Below are 15,233 nucleotides of genomic sequence, written 5' to 3'. Positions count from 1 at the left end.
AACTGGCAGAGGAGCCGGGAAGTGAAAAACAGCTGACATATCTATTTTTCCTAAGACATCGAAAAATGGGCTGCCAACAGAAAAACAAGTTTCAGCTAGAAAAAAATGCAAAAAACAAGGCTCTCTGGGGAAAGGCATCCAGAACCACATGGTTTTCAGTGGGTTGGAAAGACCTGGCGCGTGCTGGGTAATCACGGAGGGCAGGCAGGGAGAGGCTGGGGAGGGCAGGGGAGAGGGTGCGTGGCTGCAGTGCAGGGCTTGTCAACGGCATGCACCCCTCTCCGTCAGGCACCTCCCCAACCGGCCAGAGGGACTCAGGAAAACGGAGACCCAACGAGACTAGGGGACGAGGAGAACAACGCTGCCCTGTGATCCCCGAGGGAAGAGCTTTCCACGCAGCAGGCATCCTGCTGATGCTAAGGCTGCTAGCCACTGTTGCTTCCATCACTTCAGCAGTGATGATGGTGATGATGACAGAAGAATGCCACTAGTTATTTACTGGTTCTTACTCTGTGAGGCGCTGTATGACACCTTTTTCATGCATTATCTCATATTACCTTTGCCACAAACCTACGCCCTTTGTGCAGATGAAGAAACTGAGGCTCAGAGAAGCAACTAGCAAATGAGACCAGAATTTGCACCCAGGTTGGTCTGAATCCAAAGCCCATTCCTCCAGTTGACTTTAGCAATGATAAGAAAAAATACAAAGAGATGAAGCACCATTATTCCTTGGCTGCTCACTACGTACCACCCACCTTGCATACGTCATCTCATCTAGTAACCACATCAACCTTTGTGTTTTTTTAAAGTTAAAATGTCTTTATTTTGCACAGGTGGATGATTCTTATTTTATGTTAATCTAATTTACAATTCTATGAGCTCTGCATCCTGAGACTTAGCCCTAGAAACTCCTATACAAACCATTTGCTTAATTGAACCACAAAAGGTTTTCATTACATCTGTTTGATGTCATATTCAGTGTTATAATTCAAAATAAAGCTAACATGCTACCCAATTTGCCTGTGCTGCTGTTTCTGTTTCTTTCTAATCAGAAGTTACTTCTATGCGATTTTTTCTATTTTATTTTTTATTGCCGTTATGATAGTTCACAACCTTGTGAAATTTCAGTTGTACATTATTATTTGTCAGTCATATTGTAGGTTGGTACTTCACCCTTGGTGCCAACCCCCCCACCCCCCTTTCCCCTGGTAACCACTAATCTGTTCTCTTTGTCTACATGTTTAACTTCCACATATGAGTGGAGTCATACAGAGATTGTCTTTCTCTATCTGGCTTATTTCACTTAACATAATGCCCTCAAAGTCCATCCATGTTGTTGTGAACGGAACAATTTTATCCTTCTTTATGGCTGAGTAGTATTCCATTGTATATGTATACCATATCTTCTTTATCCAATCATCAGTTGATGGGCACTTAGGTTGCTTCCACGTCTTGGCTGTTGTGAATAATGCTGCAATGAACATAGGGGTGCATGGGTCTCTTATTTCAAGTTCTTTGGATAGATACCCAGTAGTAGGATGGCTGGGTCATATGATATTTCTATTTTCAGTTTTTTGAGAAATCTCCATAGTGCTTTGCATAGTGGCTATACCACTTTGCATTCCCACCAGCGGTGTATGATGGTTCCTTTTTCTCCACAACCTCTCCAACATTTGTTATTTTTTGTTCTGGTTATTTTAGCCATTCTAACGGGCGTAAGGTGATATCTTAGTGTAGTTTTGATTTGCATTTCCCTGACCACATCAACCTTTTGAAGTAGGTACCGTGATTACATCTAGATTACTACTAAGAAAACTGAGGCTCAGAGAGGTTAAGTAACATGCCTGCAGTCACATAGCCCATAAGTATTCTAGCAAACACTAGAACCCAGACCTATCTGGCAGAAGGGCTGGTGCTTTTAGCCATCATGCTCTCCTGCCCTGTCAATTGGAGAGACTTCTTATGTCCTTGTCCACAGGAGAAAGTAGATGAGATCCTTTTCAGGGTCACGGATCCTGAGGGGCAATTGGCTTGGCAATCTCAGGCCACGTAACTGGGTTCTACCACAAGGCTTCCATCCAGCTGGGTCATTTCTACTGCCCAATCCTGCTACCAGTTTCCCAACTTCTGCCTCTCCGAAAGTGCTTTTCCAGGGCCTTCCTCTCTAGAATACACGCTCAATGTCTAGCAAGGTGAACACCTGGCTCCCAGGTGGGTTCTATTCCCAAATGAGGCAACTTTTCCTATGCCCGAGGGGTCTAGCAGCATGTCATTCTGCCTACCGAGAACCTGTATTCACCAACAATTCCACTCCAGGCACTGGTCCAGTGATATCAGTGTCTACGAAGGTTCCTGTTGTTGACACTACGCCACTGATGGAAATCATGGGCGCCTCCATTTTATGTCCCTCTACGGCTTTGAAAGTACAGCCATCATCTCTAAGGACGTCCACATTTCCTGTGAACCTGGCTGGCTTCCTACATAAGCAACAAAAAGTCTTAAAAACACAGCTCACCCCCAGGCCCAGAGAATTCCTAATAAACCAGTCCTGGGGTGTGTGTGGTTCTATGAGACAGACAGACATCCCTGGACAGAGACCAAAGGGGATTAGAAACGTGGTACAAATACTAATTCTTCATTTAGCACCATTTCAGTGGTCATTAAAAGGGTGAATTTGGGCTTTTAAAAAAGTTATTTTACAAGAAAGCAAGAAAACAGTGCATGTCTGTTCTGCCGGACACTAAAAATAAAATAACACTGAAATTTCCCTTCTCTGTGGTTTTTCAGAGGATGTCTTAAGGGCATTTCAACATTTAAAGTTTAATCCAAAAGGTTTTCCTTCTGTGGCCAAATGGCCTGAGTTCGATCTTTGCTCTAGCAGCTGTAAGGTCTTGGATAACCTCCCTTCTCCGAGCTTCGGTTGCAGTCTCTGCAAAAAACGGTAATAGCAAAATCTTCCTCATCAGCCGCCAGGAGGAATAAATGACCTAGCACAGGAAAAATGCTTGGAGCGGTCCTCGGACTCGAGCACACATCAGAATCGTGGCGGACTTGCTAAAACACAGAGTGCCGGGCCCCAAGCCCAGTGTCTGATTCAGTCAGTCTGAGGTGGGGCCTGAGAATCTGCTTTTCCAACACATTCCCAGGTGACCTTGAAGCTGCTGGTCCGGGGACCACACTTTGAGAAGCACCAGGTTAGAACGAGGGCCGGCACTTAAATGCTTGAAGGTGTTGGCCGCTGTTACTAGTAGCATTGTTTCCGTCTTCTTTGTAGCTCTTAAACAGCCCCAGAGAACGTTGTCCTGTTGCTTTCCACGTCTAACGAACATCTCAGCCCTTCCACCTTGGTGCTTCCTTCTCATGGCCACTGAATGGCTGAACGTTGCCACTTCCTTGACCACCACACTTCTAGCGTCTGCCCCTGCCTTCTGTCCCTCCCTCACTGGTGCCCTGAACCCGGGATCCTTGCCTAGGCCAGAGAGTGTCATCCACTTACATACACGCTGGGCTCCTGAAAACACGGACTCATGTGGAACACGACGCCTACATGATATAAGGAGGCATTCTGATTCCACGGAGCTAAGCGGGATTATGAAACCCTAATTACCCCTCATCTTTGGAGCTCATCCTCGGGTGATGTATTCTGAGCACTCTGTCCCTCTGTGTGCCGTATTTAACAACTGAACATGCAACAACCTAAGTCCAACGAGGCTAAAGACTTGCCATTTCAGCACGCCTATTGATTTTCATCTTTATTCCAATTATATGAAGAGCTGTGGTGGTCAATTTCAGGACTCATTCTTTCCATTTATCTTTATAAAATTTGAGAAGAGTACAATACAAATATTCAAATAATTGCATAAAATTCAAGTAACTGCCGAGGAGACGGAGCATGGCCGAGCTGCGAAAAGGTAATGGCTGGCTGGGGGGCAGCCCCACAGAGGACAACCAAACCCCCAGGGGTCCTCACCACCCTCAGAGCAGCGCCGCCCCGTTGCTCCCCTCGCGGCAGCCAAGGGAAGCTTCTAGGCCATTGCAGTGTTGATAACTCCACAATGCCTCTCTTCCAAGTACCAGCCAAATCCCAAATGCCCCCTCTAACGACCTTCTGACCGGAAAACATCCTCCTCCCCGTCTCGTCTGCTCGCTGGGGCCCAGCTCCACCTGTTCAGAGCCCCTTTGTACCTTGGCACCAACTGCACCTTCAAAGCAGAGTATGCGTGGGCTGTCCTTTGCTGCCCTCTGTCCACCTAATTACCTCTTTTTCCATTTGGGGAATCCTGCTTGTTCTAGAAGCCTTCCCAGGCTGATCAAAGAAGAGCTGAAATGTTTCTCACCTATTCATTTTGGGTTTGGAAATCAGAAAAATTATTTTCCTCATGTTTTATCGTCGCTCACCCAACTTTCTGTGGATTCTTATAAATCCTATCTTTGTCCCCATAAGGTGTACTCGTTCTGGGCCTGATTTTAAGCCATTACCATCCATGCAGGTCTTCAGCTAACATTTCGCCGTGTGTTACCTGTGTGGACGCGTCTATGTCCCTGGGCCGTCTTCAATGTCAAAGTCGATGGTGACCAGGACACTTCCAGGTCTCCTCCTTCGGCTGTCTGCCACGTGCCACAAGCCCTTAACGAATCTTCTCTGATAGTGATGAACTAAGGGGACTGGCCTCCCGGGACCCTTGCAGACGTGAGCTGGAAATATTTATATCAAACGCTCCCAGGCCATCCCCGACCTGCTGGCCATCGTGGGGGCTAACATCCCCTTTCCTAAGACTATCCGTCCAGAGCCACTGACTAGAGACTGAGTTTCTGTATCAAGCACAACTTTGCTTCCATTGAAACGAATTTAACCTTCTGGGCTTGGGGAAAAGAGCTTTTAACAAACACCGCAGAGGCAGAAGGACAGGAAGTGCTCTTTGCAACCCCTCCCAGCCCCAAGCCCTGAACCACCAAGGTGCCTCATTAGGAGAGAGAAAAAGGCAGAGCACTTCACAGCGTCAGTCTCCAAAGTTACAGCGAACCAATTACCCCTTGGAGCTGTCACTAAGCTACAGAGCTCCTCTCGGAGACCCCAATTTTCCTTCTGGGCGCAATTCAAAACAGACAGAGGAAAATGAGAAATCAATACTGGAAATGTCAAAGATTTTTCCGGCCAGTGTCTGATGGAAATTCACCTATGCTTCTGCGGATCAAAGGCTGACTTCTCTGTGTGCGGATGCAAGATAAGCCCTGGCCCTCCCTCTGCCCTCCCCTAGGGTCATTTTCACTATTCTTCACTGAGACATTCTTTCTTTAAAGCTGCAAAATGAAAACATTTACTTCCAAAAGCAGAGCCACAGAGACAGCTTCACAAGTGGCGGGAGGAAGCAGGCTGGGAGTCGGGGAGGAGGCCGACTTCACTGCTGAATGCGGGCAGTCCAGAGGCGGCCTTCGGTCTCCCTCCACACTGAGGGGCTGGCACCCAGGAACCCGTTCGTCACCTTCCCCGACACCTCACCCGCAGCCTCTGGTCTCATCTGCCCCCGGGCTCTGCTCCTTACTTCTGAAGGAAGGTAATTTCTGGAGCTCATTCTGCCTTCCCCTCTTGAACCCCCTCTGCCAGCTGAGTGTGATGGCCAGGGTCACCTCCTGTGGCCTTCCCTCCTGGATTGCCCTCCTCCTGTGAAGAGCTCGTCTTTGCACGGCTCCGGAACCAGCCCACTTTCAAGCAGTGCCAGCACGGGGCTTTCCAAACCTGAGTTCCTCTTGAACCACCTTCACTATGTGGCCACGGCCAGGGCCACCTACGCTATTACTCTCTCCTACTATTGTTCTGAAATCAATCCACTTTTTAAAAACATAAATATGTTGGCGCCAGCCAGGTGGTGCAGTGGTTAAGTTCCCACGCTCCGATTCCGGCGGCCCAGGGTTCGCCAGTTCAGATCCTGGGTGTGGAAACGGCACCGCTCATCAGGCCATGCTGAGGTGGCAACCCACGTATAAAGTAGAGGAAGATGGGCACGGATGTTAGCTCAGGAAAAAGAGGAGGACAGGGGCTGGCCCCGTGGCTGAGTGGTTAAGTTCGTGCACTCTGCTTCAGCAGCCCAGGGTTTCACTGGTTCGGATCCTGGGCGTGGACATGCACCACTCATCAGGCCACCTTGAGGCAGCGTCCCACATGCCACAACTAGAAGGACTCACAACTAAAACATACAACTATGTACTGGGGGAATTTGGGGAGAAAACAAAAAAGCAGAAAAAAAAAAAAAAGATTGGCAATAGTTGTTAGCTCAGGTGCCAATCTTTAAAAAAAAAATAGAGGAGGATTGACAGCAGATGTTAGCTTAGGGCTACTCTTCCCCCCAAAAAAACAAAACATACATATGTCTAAAAGGGAAACTAGAGCATCATTTACCATAAATCGAACGTAACGCAACAATCAACCCAATGCAAAGGGTGTCATGAAATCCTGATTAGACAGAAGCAAGTGAGAGGCCTGCTCTCCCCCTTAAACGAGGGAGATCACCATGTCACGGTGCCATATTGTAATTTATGACAACAAATGGGTATTTGGTCTTAGAGCCAGACTGTTCCTGGTAGAGAGCTCCTTAATGCCCTTGGAATACCCTGTGATGAGAATGACAAAGGTGTCTTTTGTTATGACAATGATGTGACTTTAGGAAAGCACCTAAGGATGGGAGTTGGTTGCCCATGGAGCCAACCATGTGACTAGAGGGTTGGAAATTTCAGTCCCCACTTGTGACCCCACTTCTGACCTTGGGGAGGGGAGGAGGGCTGGAGATGGAGTCCAACCACCAACGGCCAATGATTTGATCAATCGTGCCATGTAATGAAGCCTCCATAAAAACCCGAAAAGGACAATGTCTGGAGAGCTTCTGGGTTGGCGAACACGTGGAGATTGCGGAGAGCGTCACCCTGAAGAGGGAACAGAGGCTCTGCGCCCTTTCCCCAGACCTCGCCCTGTGCATCTCCTCCCCCTGGCTGTTCCTGAGTCACATGCTTTTATAATAAACTGGTCATCTAGTAAGTAAAGTGTTTCTCTGAGTTCTGTGAGCTGGGCCAGCAAATTAGTCAAACCCAAGGAGAGGGTCATGGGAAACTCCAATCTATAGCCAGTTGGTCCGAAGCTCAGGTGACAACCCGGACTTGTCAATGGGGTCTGAAGTTGTGCGGCGCAGTCTTGTGGGACTGAGCCCTTGACCTGTAGCATCTGACACTACCTCCAGGTACACAGTGTCAGCAGTGAGCTCAATGGTAGGACACCCAGCTGGTGTTGGAGAATTGCTTAGTGTGGGGAGAACCCACACAGTGGAACTGGGTCAGACTTGTGCTTGGAGAAGTGTAAAAGACACACACTGGTGCAAAGGCAGACTCTCCCTGGCACAATCAGAAGCACTGAAAATAGAGAAGAGGACACTTCCTAGCCACCAGGCTAACACTTCGTAACGCCGCTGACGCACCGCCTAGACTCCCTCACTGTCTGGCGTGAACAATGCCTCCCTCCCTCCCAAGAATGTTTATGGAGCATCTATCACATGCCAGGTCCTTTCTAGGGACTGGGAAACCAAACACATTAAAAACAAAGGCTCTGCGCCCTCAGGAAACTTAAAACCTACATTTAAATAAATAGTGTCTAGGATAGCCTTCTCTCCAGCCTAGCTCCTTAAACTAAGGAAAAACCCAGATTCAAAACTGAAAACCAGTTCCTACCCCACGCCCCCAGAAAGAGACTCAGTATTCGCAAAGCGGTTTCTCTGCTTACGCTCTCAATAGAAAATGATGTGTGGTTATTAGCTGCTAAGTGTCTGGCATCCTTGGTAAACAGCATTAACCACCCCTGCAAACCTCAGGGCTTCCCAGATAAATAAGTCCCCGCCCAAAAGCCCTTCCCCACCCATCCTGGGGGTAGCCCCCAGCACTGAAAGACAGCTGACATTTCAAACCTGATTGAAACCACACCACAGCCTGTCTATTTTAAGTGTCAACAGGGAAGGCAGCCGGCCCATTTCTCCAGACCAACTGAAAAACCACTTCTCGGGAGTTCGATTTAAAAATCAATGAGTAGAGACAGCAAGAGACGAGAGTGTGGACAAGAATGCCCTTTGAGTCAAGGGCAACTGAAATGATGCACATTTGTGACTGATTATCTCTTTCTTAGTCCTTATGTTTGTCTCAAGCAGCCAAGCCACTGACCCAACGGAAGTCCAGGCTTCTGTGGGGTCTTCCCGTGTCCAGATTTAGAGTAGTTGCTTTCCACTCAGTGTGTGTGTGTTTTAAACGACTGACTGGTCATTCTTTAAAAGTGCACATAAAAGTTTAAGCTTCCTGAATCTTGGAAAGAAAAGAAATGAAAAGGATACCTGTGTTGTTTTTAAAACCTAAAAACTCTTTAAACTGTCTTAAAAGTATGTTCTCTTCAGATACAGAATATATCGCCAACCTGAAACCAAGATGGGAAATATATTTATGTTCCTTTCCCATTAAAAGGGATGGATTACACTTCAGAATAACAAATTCGCATCTATACAAATTTCATGAACACTTACTACTCTGTCTCACTCTGTGCTAGTCACTGTTTACTATTATTATAAATAATAATTTATTTAGTCCTCACAATAACACTGCAAGGTTAGGTCCTGTTAACCCTATTTTATAGAACGGGAAACTAAAACACAGAGAGGTAAAGCAGCTTGCTCAAGGTCACACAGCTAGCATGTGGCTATGTTGGGCGTTGACCCAGGTGGTCTGGCTCTAAGGGCGGTGTTCTTGACCACTCCTCTATGCTATGCTGCCCCTACACACACGTACAACATGCCGAATGCTTTACATGTGTTATCGCATGTACTCCATAAAATGACCTATCAGGTAGGTCATATTTTTATTCCCATTTTATAGATGGGGAAATGGAGGCACAGAGAGAGAAAGCAGCTTGCCCAAGACCACTCAGCTAATAAGTGAAAAGTGAGCGCTCTTATCTCACTGAAGGGTCACCCAGTTACTCGCCACATACGCCTCCCCACGCGCCTTTGGTTAGAGCAGGAAGGCAGCTCACGCCAGGGGACTAGCAACCATCCTGACTGAATCTGGAACTTGAGCTCATCAGCCCATGGAACTGCTGTTCAGGCAGAAGGGACGTCAGAGCGTGTGATCCATTTCTATCTTTAACAGAACAGACCAAGAGGCGGAGTGACAAGAAATAATGTGGCTACAGGGTCTAACTACCCCCAATTAGACACCATACACGGGGGAGGGAATGTCACCAGAGCAGTGGTTCCCAACACGTGAGTCGGGTCCCCTGGGGGACCCCCCGGACCTTTTCCACACGGTCAAAATTATTTCCCCCATAACACTCAGCTGCTGTTTGCCTTTCTCCTTGCCTCCTCCGTGAGCGTAGCACGGATTTCTCCAAAGACGTGCAAGATCGCAGGAGGCTGGCTGTGAAGCAGACCTGAGGACCCAGCTACCTCCTGCGAAGCCAGACACTGCAGAGATTTGCAAACATATAAAACAACGCCATTTTCTATTGTTTTATCCGAAAAAGTTATTTTTCATAAAAATGCTGTTTACACTAACATGTAACATAGGTTTATTACTTACATGAATTAAGGCATATTTTAAAGTTTCTCAGGTTTAATTTCTAATATGACGAAGATAGAGATAACCCAAATAAGTGATCATTTTTAAGAACCTAAAGGGGTCCTGAGACCTGCTGCCCGAGACTATCATCTCGTGAGAGAAGGGACCACACCCGCCTCGCGCTGCTCGCAGCTGCTGCCCGCGGTGCCTGGCGCACAGTGTGCCTCGAGATACAGCGTCTGGGATGTTGAAGGAATGCCAGGTATGCACTACCGACCACCCCGTTAGGTCCACGCACCCACACCCAACAATGACGGTGCTCACAGCCACACCGCTTACCTGGAAATAGTCTGTAATGAAGGATCCCAGTGCACTCTTCAGCAGCTGCCTGGGGAGAGAGAAACACCGTCACACAGCCCTTCATGGTCCAGCTCCTGGAGTCCAGTCCACAGGCACCTGAGGATGGAGCGCTCACCAAGGGCTCAGGGACTGGCCAGGCCTGCGAAGGGAGTGTGCTTTCCTAGGCCCTAGTAACACCCCCGGGGTTATTAGGGAATCGGGGTGATGGAAATCCAAGAGGGAGACCCATTCCTTGGTTCACGCCACAAGGACAACCATCTCAAGAGGGCGCACAGGGGACTCTAACTCTGACAGAGGTGGTGGGGGCAGGCCAGGGCACAGGGCTCCATGTGAAACTGAAAAAGCAAGGAACGGGCAGACCACAGTTTCGTAATCCTCCCCATTTGTAGACATAATGGTCTAAAATGCATTTTTCTTACATTTTTCAACCAAGGATTGTAAAGTGAGGGGGGGGGGTGGCAATTATTATCCCTCCCATACAGATAAGGAAACTGAGGCTCAGAGAGGCCCCCAAAATAAGTCAGTGGTAGAGTTAAGATTCGAACCCAGACCTTCCTCAAATTCAACATCTTGTCCCATAACTCCACCCTGCCTCTCCTGCAAATCCATCAGAGACGTTCCCCAGGTGCCACAGTTTGGGTGGGAGGGACGGAGGCAATCCTTCAGAGGGACCACAGCGGGGAGAACACATAGGTTTCATTTATCCAGATAACAAACAGTTAGCGACCTGCCCTTTATGTGCTGGAGACTGTTCTGGCACCAGGGATACAGAAGTGAATGAGACGGGTGAGGTCTCTGCTCTCCTGGGGCTTCTGTTCTCGGGGGAGGGGTGTGGAGAGACAGCATGTTGATAAACACACTCACAAGGCAAGTTCAAAGAGTCTTAAGTGCTAAAAAATACAAACAAAATTAAAAAATAGAAGTCTGGCACCAGACCTCCTCCTCCCTGGGACAAACCATGGGACCGTCCCCACTGTTCTTGCTTTAATTTGATCCCAACAAGGCGAGAAGGAAAAACAAGACTAACTGGCTCCCAGAGCTAATGAGGCCCCAGGGAGCACAGTCTCCAGGCTTCAGACATTTCCTTTACTCATCCCACCAGCAGGGTCATTAAGGGGCACACCCTAAAGCTTCTGGCGACACCTACTGGGTATTAACTCCCCAAAAACGCATTCCCACACATCCCTCTAGGATAATCAGGAAGTTACAGTGAGATGTCATCATGTGCAGAACACAGGCAGGATAGAAGTGAAACAGAAGGAGAGGCAGCATGAGCTGAATTTCTGTTCAGAAAGAGCCCTGGAAAGCTGCAGACAGGTGTCCACAAGGAAAATCTCTTCCTGTTCCCGCCACAGAACACGGGTCTGTGGTGGACACCGCACTTCGAGATGCACTTTAATCGTGGGCTCCCGGAAGGCCACCCCGTCAACCAGCCCCGGGGTTCTCCTGGATGGGGGCAGGTCTGACGGAGACGAGGAAGCCTTCACCAGTCACTGGACCAAGAGCAGGTGGTCATCGCTGCTCTTCAAGGGCAGAGGCGCCTCCAGACAGGAAACAGAAAGCCAGCGGGCAGCCCTGGATGCAGGCTTTGAAACGGGAAGAGGTGGGAGGCTGTTTCTACTGCCGGAGGGAGAAACACCCCCTTCCAAAGTCTCCAGGGCTGCTGGGAGGTCTCAAACCATAGGTGAAGAAACCAAGCTTCATTAAAAAGTGGAAAAACGAGTCCTAACGATGGGCTATTTCGAACAAAGTTTCCCAAGCATATCTTGGGTACTCACAAAGCTGAGGGACTGACACAGATCTGAGACCAACTAACAAGCTATGGAACAGGTGCCCCAAGGAACCCATGCTGAGAAGCCACTGTGCTCATGAAGTTGCTCCAGGTAAAAGAGAGATAGAGGTCGGGGTAAGGCTAGGCCTGCAAGGTCCAGAACCATGGAAACCAGCCCGGAGCAAGGCGGAGGAGACACCTAGGCAAGTGGAACAACCATTCATCAGGGCTGGCCATCACTAAACAGGTGATTCTTGCCCCTGGGCATTTCTCAGTGGTACTCGGCGAGCATCCTGACGTCACCCAACAGAGGAATCCAATGGGTCTCCTCCCCTGCCTGTCAGGGAGCCAGAAAGGCCGCAGCCCACAATGTGGGGAAAGGCACGGCATCCTTACATTACGGCCCTGGCTGCAGCGAGCCACAGCCAGAATTCCGCAGAGCGTTACAGGAAGACGAAGCCTGAGGGGACAAACAGCTGATACAGGATAAGAGGCTACGAATGAGCTTGACGCTACTGCAAAGACAAGGGCATAGAAGAAAGGACTCAAGCAGCAGCGGCCATAAAGGGCGCCGAGATGGTGATGCATGAGAATAAGAGGCAAAACAAGGATGCTTCCACCCCCGGATAAGGGCCATCCTCAAGCCTTCAGGGAGGAGGGACAGGCACAGGTGTGGGAATCTGCTGTGTACACTTTAAACGTAACAGACTCTAACCGAGGATGGTAAGAGAACCACACATTTGTCCTTTTATCAGATCCCGAGTTCTAAAGCCCTCTCCACTAGGTATCGTTATACAGAATCATCAGAATGGACAGACCCCACCTGATCCTTTAAGTCAACGTTCTATTGTCCTGGGGGCCAATGACAGTGGGTGCCTCTGTCCCTTACAAAATCCCGTCTCATTTCTCATGCGTTAGACAAGGTCACTCCATATATGTGTAGAGTTTCCATTGCAGCAAAATATAGGAATCAACATAAGAGTGCACTGATAAAGCGCTCATAAAAAAAATTATGGTTCATACACACCATGGAATTCTATGCAACTGTGAAAAAAAAAAAGAACAAAGAAGTGCTGTAAGAAATTATATGGAAAGATCTAGATGGCATTAAGTTAAGAAAGCAAGATGCAGAACAGCATGTATAATATGCCACCTTGTGAAAAGGGAAGAGAAAAAGAATACTTATTTTTATTTACACAATACCAAATTCATTTATCACATCTGCTCTAACTCGCTGTTCTGTAACGGTGATATGATTGGGTTTCCAGTAAAGCCCTTTGAACTGAAATACACAGTACCTTGAGTTTTAAACACAAAACACACATGCATTTTCGAAATGATATATAAATGCACTGGGTTTTGTGTCCTCCTCTCCCTCTCCCCAAGTAAGACGTTAGAAAGGTCGAAGCTGGAAATCAAGTAGGACAACAGACACCTGAGCAAACTTCTTCCCCCGAGGAGAGGACACAGTGTCCCGCAGGCCACATGCCACCTCGTCAGAGCCAGTCTGGGGAGCTCAGTACAGTGTCGAGTATCCCCAGCTCCTTCTGCATGAAAATTCCTCGCATATGCATAGAGATGCTCTGGAAGAAGAGCCAATGAACTACTCTTGTAACAGTTATCTTTGGGGGGGATGGGAGCTGAGTTTCTGGGGTACAGGGGAGGTGATGCTTCACTGAATGTCTCATTATATCCTTAAAATTTGTGTACTCTGTGAATGCAATCCAACTGAAAAGCATTAAAAAATTTTTTTTAATTAACAATAACCACCTCCAAGTTTACCACCATCTGGCTTGAAGCCGAGAAGGCATTGTGGGAGTGAGTTCCCATCAAGGGCACAGTATCAGGAAGCAGGCAGTCCTAGGGATATCAGAGAATCCCACAGACCATGAGACCCTGCCAACCCAAACCCACGTCAGGCTGGTAACCTGAGAACCGAACCAGAGAGCGAGCGGGGGAGGGAGAGCAGAGCTGGCCGAACCACCCAGAGACTGCGGCTGAGTCATATTGCAAAACCTACGCTCTATTCCTATACCCTGTGTTTATTCTGCCTGCACTGGTGTACAAGGAAAGGGTTCTTCTGAGAAACTCACCCTGACCTTAGCTGAACCGAGAGAGAGGGATTTTCCACCCCCTGTCTTGTTGCACAGTCTCCAGAGGGAACTGGGGAGCAGCTTCCCTCCGAAAAAGGAGAGTGACTGACAGAGAATAGGGACCCCAGGAGTTAATTCACTGAAACACACCATTGACTGAAAACCCGCTCTGCGTCAGACATGGTGCTGGATGCTAGAAGCAAAGGATGCCTGAGACCAGGCACAGTGACTGCTTCTCATGGGGCCAGTTCATGAGGCCTGGGAGCACCATCTTCTCCAAAACGTGAGAGTGAAAAGAACCAAGGTATCAGAGATGCGCCAACCTTGATGCACAGAGGGACAGCTCACCTGTGACCTTCCTCACAAGCCTGCCAGTGTGGCTTGAAAAGCACAGAAGGCAGAGAAAACAGGAGAAAGATGTCCGAATTTCAGAGCCTGTGGTCTGTGGTTCCCCAGATACAGGGGAAAGACGAAATCCCGGCTCCCAGCAGCGAGGACGTGGGTTCCTCTCAGGCAAAGGGGCCTAGAACCCAGCAGCCTGCCTTCTACTTCATCCACCCTTTCCTAGGGTTTCTTCTCCAGAAACAGGAAAGTAATTATTTATGGGAGAAAAAAAAAAGGCAATAAAAAACAAATTACTTCTAGGATGGAGCCTGACTTTTTTCCGCAAAGTTTACTGAACACTTACTAAGTGCCAGACACCACTGTCAACGTGTTTCCTCCCTACAGCCTACAACAGAGCTGGAAGGAAGCAGCAATCTCTCCACTTTTTATACACAAGGAAACGGACCTCTGAGGCCTCCAAGGAGGGCGTGCGGCAAGCACAGGACAGCGACGAGGAGTCGCCGGGGCGCAAGGGCCTGCAGGCGGCTGCCCGGGCCGGAAGCCTGCTGTGCGCACCGAAGCTGCTGTGCGCGATAACCTTTGCAAGCTAACTCCACAGGATGGTCCCTGGTACCCGATCCTCAACTGGAATTCGGGGACAATGAGGACACCTACTCCACAAGATGACTGCAAGGGCTACGTGAGTTAGTCCTGGGGGGTTACTCCCATGGCAAGGCTCAGCAAGTGCCAGCTGCCACCATTGTACCCAGGTCTGTCTGAGCCCAGGCCCACCCTCCTGAGAACTCCATTCCACTTCTTCTCAGCATCTTCTGCAAAGGACCAGCGTTTCCTACACTTGGCATGAAGGACCCAGGTGAACCTGATGAAGTGGGCCAGACAGTATGCCCAGACCACCCTGAAAACGGAGGAAGGATGGTAGAGGCCGAGCTTGGGGAAGGGGTTGGGAGACTTAGAGTTGCAATGCAGCAAGCTCCCAGCTTAAGCAGCTCCCACTTCGTCTGCTTCCCATATTGGATTTCCATGCCAGGCTTCATTTGAAAACAGAATTCTGCTGCTCACCAGCAGCAGCAGCCATTGAGCTGGAA

At 48.6% G+C, this 15,233-nt stretch overlaps 1 protein-coding gene across 11 annotated transcripts in view; it reads right to left on the bottom strand.

Annotated features, from left to right (window-relative positions):
* Nucleotides 1-15,233, bottom strand: part of PRR5L (proline rich 5 like) — a 146,403-nt gene that overhangs the window by 27,722 nt on the left and 103,448 nt on the right. For all 11 annotated transcript variants that reach the window (XM_014729424.3, XM_070229319.1, XM_070229315.1 and 8 more), the window contains one exon: nucleotides 9,919-9,967. In XM_014729424.3, the coding sequence (XP_014584910.1) occupies nucleotides 9,919-9,967 (49 nt within the window). The remainder of the gene's footprint in view (nucleotides 1-9,918; nucleotides 9,968-15,233) is intronic.

Source organism: Equus caballus, chromosome 12, assembly GCF_041296265.1.
Source record: "Equus caballus isolate H_3958 breed thoroughbred chromosome 12, TB-T2T, whole genome shotgun sequence".
Taxonomy (NCBI): Eukaryota; Metazoa; Chordata; class Mammalia; order Perissodactyla; family Equidae; genus Equus; species Equus caballus.
The sequence above is the reverse complement of the archived record's forward strand: the minus strand, read 5'-3'. Positions and strand labels throughout refer to the sequence as shown.